Source organism: Oncorhynchus kisutch, unplaced genomic scaffold, assembly GCF_002021735.2.
Source record: "Oncorhynchus kisutch isolate 150728-3 unplaced genomic scaffold, Okis_V2 Okis04b-Okis11a_hom, whole genome shotgun sequence".
NCBI classification, from domain to species: Eukaryota; Metazoa; Chordata; class Actinopteri; order Salmoniformes; family Salmonidae; genus Oncorhynchus; species Oncorhynchus kisutch.
In genome coordinates this window covers 7,037,308-7,048,903 of record NW_022261981.1, presented here as the reverse complement: position 1 = coordinate 7,048,903, position 11,596 = coordinate 7,037,308, and the positions used below count along the sequence as shown (strand labels likewise).

Sequence of the window (11,596 nt, the reverse complement as noted above, 5' to 3'; positions counted from 1 at the left end):
TAGTTCTGGGTTCTGACCAGTAGCCAGTGGTAGTTGTAGTTCTGGGGCCTGACCAGTAACCAGTGGTAGTTGTGCTTCTGGGGTCTGACCAGTAGCCAGTGGTAGTTGTAGTTCTGGGGTCTGACCAGTAGCCAGTGGTAGTTGTAGTTCTGGGGTCTGACCAGTAGCCAGTGGTAGTTGTAGTTCTGGGGTCTGACCAGTAGCCAGTGGTAGTTGTAGTTCTGGGGTCTGACCAGTAGCCAGTGGTAGTTGTAGTTCTGGGGCCTGACCAGAACTACAGTGCAGGTCATAGACTAGGACTATGAAGTTTTGGTTATGAGGGATGTAGCATAGCTCCACATATACAGTATATACATCTGAAGGTCATCCCTGGGCTTCGATGGACAGTAAAGGGTTTGCAGAGGAGGTGGAGCTGGTCAAGCATGGTGGACAAAGACCACTCTCTCCCAGCCAATCCCCAGCAGAGGAGGTGGAGCTGGTCAAGCATGGTGGACAAAGACCACTCTCTCCCAGCCAATCCCCAGCAGAGGAGGTGGAGCTAGTCAAGTATGGTGGACAAAGACCACTCTCTCCCAGCCAATCCCCAGCAGAGGAGGTGGAGCTGGTCAAGCATGCTGGACAAAGACCACTCTCTCCCAGCCAATCCCCAGCAGAGGAGGTGGAGCTGGTCAAGCATAGTGGACAAAGACCACTCTCTCCCAGCCAATCCCCAGCAGAGGAGGTGGAGCTAGTCAAGTATGGTAGTCAAAGACCACTCTCTCCCAGCCAATCCCCAGCAGAGGAGGTGGAGCTAGTCAAGCATGGTGGCCAAAGACCACTCTCGCCCAGCCAATCCCCAGCAGAGGAGGTGGAGCTGGTCAAGCATGCTGGACAAAGACCACTCTCTCCCAGCCAATCCCCAGCAGAGGAGGTGGAGCTGGTCAAGCATGCTGGACAAAGACTACTCTCTCCCAGCCAATCCCCAGCAGAGGAGGTGGAGCTAGTCAAGCATGGTTACAGCCTTATTCTAAAACTAATTAAATTATTGATTTTCCTCATCAATCTTAACACAATACTCCATAATGACAAAACGAAAACAGCTTTTTAGAAATGTTTGCAAATGTATAAAATAATAAACAGAAATACCAGTAATAAGAAAATAGAAATAAGAGAAATAAGTATTCAAACCCTTTGCTTTGAGACTGTAAATTGAGCTCAGGTGCATCCTGTTTCCATTGATCATCCTTGAGATGTTTCTACAACTTGATTGATGTCCACCTGTGGTACATTCAATTGATTGGACATGATTTGGAAAGGCGCACACCTGTCTATATAAGGTCCCACAGTTGACAGTGTATGTCAGAGCAAAAACCAAGCCATGAGGTCGAAGGAATTGTCCGTAGAGCTCCGAGACAGGATTGTGTCTAGGCACAGATCTGGGGAAGGATAAAATGAATGGCGCAAAGTACAGAGAGATCCTTGATGAAAACCTGCTCCAGATCGCCCAGGACCTCAGACTGGGGCAAAGGTTTACCTTCCAACAGAACAACAACCCTAAGCAAACAGACAAGACAACGCAGGACTGGCTTCGGGACAAGTCTCTGAATGTCCTTGAGTGGCCCAGCCAGAGCCCGGACTTGAACCCGATCGAACATCTCTGGAGAGACCTGAAAATAACTGTGCAGCAACACTCCCCATCCAACCTGACAAAGTTTCAGAGAATCTGCAGAGGAGAATGGGAGAAACTCCCCAAATACTGGTGTGCCAAGCTTGTAACGTCATACCAAATAAGACTCGAGGTTGTAATTGCTGCCAAAGGTGCTTCAACAAAGTACTGAGTAAAGGGTCTGAGTACTTATGTGAATATTTATAATACATTTGAAGAAATTTCTAAAAACATAATTTTGTCATTTTGGGGTATTGTGATGTCATTATGGGGTATTATGATGTCATGTTGGGGTATTGTGATGTCATTATGGGGTATTATGATGTCATTTTGGGGTATTATGATGTCATTTTGGGGTATTGTGATGTCATTATGGGGTATTATGATGTCATTTTGGGGTATTGTGATGTCATTTTGGGGTATTGTGATGTCATTATGGGGTATTATGATGTCATTTTGGGGTATTATGATGTCATTTTGGGGTATTGTGATGTCATTATGGGGTATTATGATGTCATTTTGGGGTATTGTGATGTCATTATGGGGTATTATGATGTCATTTTGGGGTATTGTGTGTAGATTGACGAGTGGGAAAAAAATGATTTAGAATAAGGCTGTAATGTAACAAAATGTAGAAAAAAGTCAAGTGGTCTGAATACTTTCCCGAAAGGACTGTACACGTTTGACCATCCTAAGGGACCGCTTGTTGACCATAGATGGCATGATGTCCTTATAGGGATGTTGGGACTACTGAGCAGTTTCCCAGGCAAATGCATGAGTCACCACAGCATGAGAGATCATTCTTCACCTGCGGGTCCAGTTCAGGTGTCACGCCCGACCATAGAGAGCCCTCGGGCAACGACCCGCCCCGGAGCCTCCGCCGACACTAGTCACCCACACCCTGACCATAGAGAGCCCTCGGGCTACGACCCGCCCCGGAGCCTCCGCCAACACTAGTCACCCACACCCTGACTATAGAGAGCCCTCGGGCTACGACCCACCCCGGAGCCTCCGCCGACACTAGTCACCCACGCCCTGACCATAGAGAGCCCTCGGGCTACGACCCGCCCCGGAGCCTCTGCCGACACTAGTCACCCACGCCCTGACCATAGAGAGCCCTCGGGCTACGACCCGCCCCGGAGCCTCCGCCGACACTACTCACCCACGTCCCGACCATAGAGAGCCCACGGGCTACGACCCGCCCCCGGAGCCTCCGCCGGCACTAGTCACCCACGCCCCGACCATAGAGAGCCCTCGGTCTACGACCCGCCCCGGAGCCTCCGCCGACACTAGTCACCCACGTCCCGACCATAGAGAGCCCTCGGGCTACGACCCGTCCCGGAGCCTCCGCCGACACTACTCACCCACGTCCCGACCATAGAGAGCCCACGGGCTACGACCCGCCCCGGAGCCTCCGCCGACACTAGTCACCCACGTCCCGACCATAGAGAGCCCTCGAGCTACGACCCACCCCGGAGCCTCCGCCGACACTAGTCACCCACGTCCCGACCATAGAGAGCCCACGGGCTACGACCCGCCCCCGGAGCCTCCGCCGGCACTAGTCACCCACGCCCCGACCATAGAGAGCCCTCTGGGTTCTCTATGGTGTTGTAGGTCAGGGCGTGGGTAGGTCAGGACTAAGGGGGGTGTTCTAGTTTTCCTATATCTATGTTTGTTTTTGTTGTATGTTTCCCAATTAGAGGCAGCTGATTGTCATTGTCTCTAATTGGGGATGATACTTAAGTTCCACCTGGGTTGTGGGATGTTGTTTTGTGTATTGTGCTGCACCAGGTAGGTCACGTTTCGTTGTTTGTTTATTGTGTTGCTGAAGTTTCACTTTAAATAAAGATGTGGAACTATAATCACGCTGCGCCTTGGTCCCTCCATTATCACGAACGTGACATCAGGTGTCACGTGGGCTGATCAGCCATGGGTGTTAGCATACACTGAGTACACAACACATGAGGAACACATGCTCTTTCCATGACATAGACTGGCCAGGTGAAAGCTATGATCCCTTATTGATGTCACTTGTTAAATCCACTTCAGTCCGTGTAGATGAAGGGAGAGGAGACGGGTTAAAGAATGAGTTTTAAGCTTGAGACAATTGAGACATAGGATTGTGTGTGCCAGAGAAAAGGACTGATGTTAGAGTGGACAGTTCTGGGAGATTCAGGATGGCTTTCCCATTGGAGAGGTGTGTTGGGTCAATGTGGTGAACACCTGCCTTAGGAGTTAGTCATCATACGTGGCTGCCTCCTGCCCTTCCACTGTGATGTCACCAAGTCAATCACGGCATTTCCAGGGGCAGACTGGAACATTCAGGATGGCATTGCCGTTGGAGAGCTCACAGTTCCAATGACATGTGAAGGCCCCCACTAAGTTGAAGGCATGACTTGTCAACGGTCTGCCAGCTTGTGTTGGATTTATTGTAGTGAATGAACACCTGCCTTTATGCGCTGGTCATGTGTGGTCGCATCCAACCCAGGACACACCGTAAAGTCAAAATACAGCATAGACCAGGGAAGACAGCCAGGATGGTGGATTTACAATAGCCACAACATCAGAAACCCATGTGTGACTAAGCTTGTCAGGCAGGACCATGCAGCACTGAATGACGGCATATTTGACTTGGAAAGTCTTCTATTAACCCAAAGCTAAGGCTGCCATTCATCATAAATACTCCTAGTTGACATTTCAGCCTACTGTATCTCTGTGTTGACAAGTCTTCCTAGGTGAATGAAGATATCCTAATGCTGTTTATTTGTGTACAGAAGGGATGCATTCCAGACTATTGGGTGGCAGGAAGCCTAGTGGTTAAGAGCCGTAAGTACCGTAAGGTCTCTGGTTCGAATCCCAGAGACGACTAGTTTGTAAAAATCTGTCAGGGAGCCGTTGAGCAAGTCACTTAACCACAATAGCTAATGTATTCTGCATTTGAACAATATCAGAGCTGTCAATAACGGGTTACATGAGCTAATGTGACTCATCCTCAAGCCAGGGAATGTTTCTATACTCATTTTAAAATATCTATCAACTAATTTTTGCAGTAGAATATTGTTTTCACAACCATTTGTTTAATATATGGGAGACATTTTAAGATGTGAAAACACCTGGTTGTGTTTTGGTCTGTCGCGGGTATCTCAAAACTAAGCCCTTTTCTTTAGGATTGGCCACTAGCTTATTTTGACCAAGGCTCCGTGGGGCTCTGTTTAAAAAGTTTGTGCACTTTATAGGGAAGAGGGGGGCAAAACAGGTGACTTGATTTAGGGTGGATTCAAAACAGGAAGGAAAACCTGCACATTCTAAGCTCCGATGTAATAACTTATTCACGTTTCTTTATCAGGGTTTTCATTGGTTTAGTTTATAAGGTGTTTCCTTATCAGGGTTTTCATTGGTTTAGTTTATAAGGTGTTTCCTTATCAGGGTTTTCATTGGTTTAGTTTATAAGGTGTTTCCTTATCAGGGTTTTCATTGGTTTAGTTTATAAGGTGTTATGCTCCCCAGACAGCAGAGCGCCTAACCAGTTGTGTGTTTCTTCCACCTTCAGACTGACCACTTATGAACCTGCCACTTACCAGCTAACGTGTAATGTTCTGCACTTAAAGTACTGTACTGGCACTCACAGTAACGGCAACCTAGCTGGAGACCCATTTACCTGAGCATTACTGGGTGAGTTTGAGGCTCTACTCTACCGTAAGACCCCTCTAGCAAGGCCATGTTCACTTCTTCTTCCTCCTCCTCCAGCCCTCGTCTCTCTCTCTCCCTCTTCCTCTCTCTCTCCCTACACTTCCTCTTTATCGCCCCCCTGAAGTCTCTCTCCTCTCTCTCCCTGACTCGCTTTATACTTTAATTGTTTTCTTCGTTATTGTGTTTTGATCCTGCCTTACCTGTTGAGGCGTTGAGACGCTTGTTCACACACAAACTAAAAGAGCAAACATCTCTCTTTCTCACATGCATCTTTCAACCGTAAATGAATCTTTAGCTGTGTTTGATTTCTCTCTCCTCTGGCTCTCTCTCCTTGGACCCTCCCTCTCTCTCTTCCATGACTCTCTCACTCTCTCTCCCGACTCTCTCATATCTTCTCCCTGACTCTCTCTCTCTCTCTCACTGCTTCTGCGTGCATATCAGCTAGAAGATGTGTCGGCAATCGAGTATTGTCTCTGGCCCGCCCTCCCAGTTAGGGGGAGTGATGAGCTCTACAGCAGAGTCTCACAACTCAATCGCTGGTTGAAAACTGTTTTCCTTCTGCACCTCCCAAAAGTTAGAATTTGTAGATAATTGGCCCTCTTTCTGGGACTCATAACCCACAAACAGGACCAAGCCTGACCTGCTGAGGAGTGACGGACTCCATCCTAGCTGAGGGGTGCTCTCATCTTATCTACCAACATAGACAGGGCTCTAACTCCTCTAGCTCCACAATGAAATAGGGTGCAGGCCAGGCAGCAGGCTGTTAGCCAGCCTGCCAGCATAGTGGAGTCTGCCATTAGCACAGTCAGTGTAGTCAGCTCAGCTATCACCCATTGAGACCGTGTCTGTGCCTCGACCTAGGTTGGGCAAAACTAAACATGGCGGTGTTCGCCTTAGCAATCTCACTAGGATAAAGACCACCTCCATTCCTGTCATTACTGAAAGAGATCATGATACCTCACATCTCAAAATAGGGCTACTTAATGTTAGATCCCTTACTTCAAAGGCAATTATAGTCAATGAACTAATCACTGATCATAATCTTGATGTGATTGGCCTGACTGAAACATGGCTTAAGCCTGATGAATTTACTGTTTTAAATGAGGCCTCACCTCCTGGCTACACTAGTGACCATATCCCCCGTGCATTCCCGCAAAGGCGGAGGTGTTGCTAACATTTACGATAGCAAATTTCAATTTACACAAAAAAAAATGACATTTTCGTCTTTTGAGCTTCTAGTCATGAAATCTATGCAGCCTACTCAATCACTTTTTATAGCTACTGTTTACAGGCCTCCTGGGCCATATACAGCGTTTCTCACTGAGTTCCCTGAATTCCTATCGGACCTTGTAGTCATAGCAGATAATATTCTAATCTTTGGTGACTTTAATATTCACATGGAAAAGTCCACAGACCCACTCCAAAAGGCTTTCAGAGCCATCATCGACTCAGTGGGTTTTGTCCAACATGTCTCTGGACCCACTCACTGTCACAGTCATACGCTGGACCTAGTTTTGTCCCATGGAATAAATGTGGTGGATCTTAATGTTTTTCCTCATAATCCTGGACTATCGGACCACCATTTTATTACGTTTGCAATTGCAACAAATAATCTGCTTAGACCCCAACCAAGGAACATCAAAAGTCGTGCTATAAATTCACAGACAACACAAAGATTCCTTGATGCCCTTCCAGACTCCCTCTGCCTACCCAAGGACGCCAGAGGACAAAAATCAGTTAACCACCTAACTGAGGATCTCAATCTAACCTTGCGCAATACCCTAGATGCAGTTGCAACCCCTAAAAACAAAAAAAAATGTCTCATAAGAAACTAGCTCCCTGGTACACAGAAAATACCCGAGCTCTGAAGCAAGCTTCCAGAAAATTGGAACGGAAATGGCGCCACAACCAAACTGGAAGTCTTCCGACTAGCTTGGAAGGACGGTACCGTGCAGTACCGTAGAGCCCTTACTGCTGCTCGATCATCCTATTTTTCTAACTTAATTGAGGAAAATAAGAACAATCCGAAATTCCTTTTTAATACTGTCGCAAAGCTAACTAAAAAGCAGCATTCCCCAAGAGAGGATGACTTTCACTTTAGCAGTGATAAATTCATGAACTTCTTTGAGGAAAAGATTATGATTATTAGAAAGCAAATTACGGACTCCTCTTTAAACCTGCGTATTCCTCCAAACCTCAGTTGTCCTGAGTCTGCACAACTCTGCCAGGACCTAGGATCAAGAGAGACGCTCAAGTGTTTTAGTACTATATCTCTTGACACAATGATGAAAATAATCATGGCCTCTAAACCTTCAAGCTGCATACTGGACCCTATTCCAACTAAACTACTGAAAGAGCTGCTTCCTGTGCTTGGCCCTCCTATGTTGAACATAATAAACGGCTCTCTATCCACTGGATGTGTACCAACTCACTAAAAGTGGCAGTAATAAAGCCTCTCTTGAAAAAGCCAAACCTTGACCCAGAAAATATAAAAAAACTATCGGCCTATATCGAATCTTCCATTCCTCTCAAACATTTTAGAGAAGGCTGTTGCGCAGCAACTCACTGCCTTCCTGAAGACAAACAATGTATACGAAATGCTTCAGTCTGGTTTTAGACCCCATCATAGCACTGAGACGGCACTTGTGAAGGTGGTAAATGACATTTTAATGGCATCGGACCGAGGCTCTGCATCTGTCCTCGTGCTCCTAGACCTTAGTGCTGCTTTTGATACCATCGATCACCACATTCTTTTGGAGAGATTGGAAACCCAAATTGGTCTACACGGACATGTTCTGGCCTGGTTTAGATCTTATCTGTCGGAAAGATATCAGTTTGTCTCTGTGAATGGTTTGTCCTCTGACAAATCAACTGTAAATTTCGGTGTTCCTCAAGGTTCCGTTTTAGGACCACTATTGTTTTCACTATATATTTTACCTCTTGGGGATGTTATTCGAAAACATAATGTAAACTTTCACTGCTATGCGGATGACACACAGCTGTACATTTCAATGAAACATGGTGAAGCCCCAAAATTGCCCTCGCTAGAAGCATGTGTTTCAGACATAAGGAAGTGGATGGCTGCAAACTTTCTACTATTAAACTCGGACAAAACAGAGATGCTTGTTCTAGGTCCCAAGAAACAAAGAGATCTTCTGTTGAATCTGACAATTAATCTTAATGGTTGTACAGTCGTCTCAAATAAAACTGTGAAGGACCTCGGCGTTACTCTGGACCCTGATCTCTCTTTTGAAGAACATATCAAGACCATTTCGAGGACAGCTTTTTTCCATCTACGTAACATTGCAAAAATCAGAAACTTTCTGTCCAAAAATGATGCAGAAAAATTAATCCATGCTTTTGTCACTTCTAGGTTAGACTACTGCAATGCTCTATTTTCCGGCTACCCGGATAAAGCACTAAATAAACTTCAGTTAGTGCTAAATACGGCTGCTAGAATCCTGACTAGAACCAAAAAATTTGATCATATTACTCCAGTGCTAGCCTCTCTACACTGGCTTCCTGTCAAAGCAAGGGCTGATTTCAAGGTTTTACTGCTAACCTACAAAGCATTACATGGGCTTGCTCCTACCTATCTCTCTGATTTGGTCCTGCCGTACATACCTATACGTACGCTACGGTCACAAGACGCAGGCCTCCTAATTGTCCCTAGAATTTCTAAGCAAACAGCTGGAGGCAGGGCTTTCTCCTATAGAGCTCCATTTTTATGGAACGGTCTGCCTACCCATGTCAGAGACGCAAACTCGGTCTCAACCTTTAAGTCTTTACTGAAGACTCATCTCTTCAGTGGGTCATATGATTGAGTGTAGTCTGGCCCAGGAGTGGGAAGGTGAACGGAAAGGCTCTGGAGCAACGAACCGCCCTTGCTGTCTCTGCCTGGCCGGTTCCCCTCTTTCCACTGGGATTCTCTGCCTCTAACCCTATTACAGGGGCTGAGTCACTGGCTTGCTGGGGCTCTCTCATGCTGTCCCTGGAGGGGGTGCGTCACCTGAGTGGGTTGATTCACTGTTGTGGTCATCCTGTCTGGGTTGGCGCCCCCCCCCCTTGGGTTGTGCCGTGGCGGAGATCTTTGTGGGCTATACTCAGCCTTGTCTCAGGATGGTAAGTTGGTGGTTGAAGATATCCCTCTAGTGGTGTGGGGGCTGTGCTTTGGCAAAGTGGGTGGGGTTATATCCTTCCTGTTTGGCCCTGTCCGGGGGTGTCCTCGGATGGGGCCACAGTGTCTCCTGACCCCTCCTGTCTCAGCCTCCAGTATTTATGCTGCAGTAGTTTATGTGTCGGGGGGGCTGGGGTCAGTTTGTTATATCTGGAGTACTTCTCCTGTCCTATTCGGTGTCCTGTGTGAATCTAAGTGTGCGTTCTCTAATTCTCTCCTTCTCTCTTTCTTTCTCTCTCTCGGAGGACCTGAGCCCTAGGACCATGCCCCAGGACTACCTGACATGATGACTCCTTGCTGTCCCCAGTCCACCTGGCCATGCTGCTGTTCCAGTTTCAACTGACCTGAGCCCTAGGACCATGCCCCAGGACTACCTGACATGATGACTCCTTGCTGTCCCCAGTCTACCTGGCCATGCTGCTGCTCCAGTTTCAACTTCCACCTGACTGTGCTGCTGCTCTAGTTTCAACTGTTCTGCCTTATTATTATTCGACCATGCTGGTCATTTATGAACATTGAACATCTTGACCATGTTCTGTTATAATCTCCACCCGGCACAGCCAGAAGAGGACTGGCCACCCCACATAGCCTGGTTCCTCTCTAGTTTCTTCCTAGGTTATTGGCCTTTCTAGGGAGTTTTTCTCTCGCCACTGTGCCTTCTCCACCTGCATTGCTTGCTGTTTGGGGGTTTTAGGCTGGGTTTTCTGTACAGCACTTTGAGATATCAGCTGATGTACGAAGGGCTATATAAATAAATTTTGATTTGATTTGATTTGATTTGACTCTCTCTCTCTCTCTCCCGACTCTCTCACTCTCTCTCTCCCTTGACCCTCGTTCCTATCCAGCTTTCCTTTCTTCCTCACTCTCTCTCTCACTGACTCTCATCGATCTCCTTATGACCCCTCACTCTCTCCTCCCTGACGTTCTTCCCTCTCCCTGATCTCTCTCGCTTCTCTACGCCCCTCCTCACTCTCGTCTCCCTGACTTTTTCACCCCTCTCGCCACTGACTCTCCATCCTCTCGCTCTCTACGCCCCTCACTGGCCCCATCTCCTCTCTCCCCGACTCTCTCTCTCTCTCTCCCTGACTCTCTCTCTATCTCTCCCCCCACTCTCTCCTCATCCTCTCTCCCTGACTCTCTCTCTCTCTCCCCGACTCTCTCTCTCTCCTGACTCTCTCTCTCTCTCTCCCTGACTGCTCTCTTCCTCTCCCCGACTCTCTCTCTCTTCTCTCCCTGACTCTCTCTCTCTCTCTCCCCGACTCTCTCTCTCTCTCTCCCCGACTCTCTCTCTCTCTCTCCCTGACTCTCTCTCTCTCCCTGACTCTCTCCTCTCCCGACTCTCTCACTCTCTCTTCCCTGACTCTGCTCTCTCTCTCTCTACACCCCTCTCACTCTCTCTCCCTGACTCTCCTCTCTCTCTCCCTGACTCTCTCTCTCTCCCTGACTCTCTCTCTCTCTCTCTCTCCCCGACTCTCTCTCTCTCTCTCCCTGACTCTCTCTCTCTACGCCCCTCTCACTCTCTCTCCCTGACTCTCTCTCTCTCTCTCTCCCTGACTCTCTCTCTCTCTCTCCCTGACTCTCTCTCTCTCTCTCCCGCGACTCTCTCACTCTCTCTCCCTGACTCTCTCAATCTCTTTGCCCTGACTCTCTCTCTCTCTGCCCTGACTCTCTCTCTCTCTCCTCCCTGACCCCTCTCTTCTTTCCTCCACCTTGTCGAGGCGTTGAGGCAAAAACTAAAGTGCAAAACCATGAAAAAACGTCTCTCTTTCTTACTGAATATTTTCTCTCTCATTTCTCTCTCTACCCCCCCTCTCTCTACCTTTCCCTCTCTCTCGCTTCTTTCTTCCTCACTCTCTCTCTCCCTGACTCGCTCGCTCTCTATGCCCCTCTCACTCTCTCTCCCTGACTTTCTCCCTCTCCCTGACTCCTCTCGCTCTCTTACGCCCCTCTCACTCTCTCTCCCTGACTTTCACCCTCTCCCTGACTCTCTCGCTCTCTACGCCCCTCTCACTCTCTCTCCCCGACTCTCTCTCTCTCTCTCCCTGACTCTCTCTCTCTCTCTGACTCTCTCTCTCTTCTCTCCC

General features: G+C 47.9%; 1 protein-coding gene across 1 annotated transcript; it reads left to right on the top strand.

The window, feature by feature from the left end:
• The first annotated feature begins 379 nt into the window (after positions 1–379).
• LOC109886422 (extensin-like) lies at positions 380–3,026 on the top strand. Its single transcript, XM_020478106.2, has 2 exons — positions 380–973; positions 2,691–3,026. The coding sequence occupies exons 1-2, from the start codon at positions 380–382 to the stop codon at positions 3,024–3,026; spliced, it is 930 nt and encodes a 309-aa protein (XP_020333695.2).
• Positions 3,027–11,596: the final 8,570 nt, after the last annotated feature.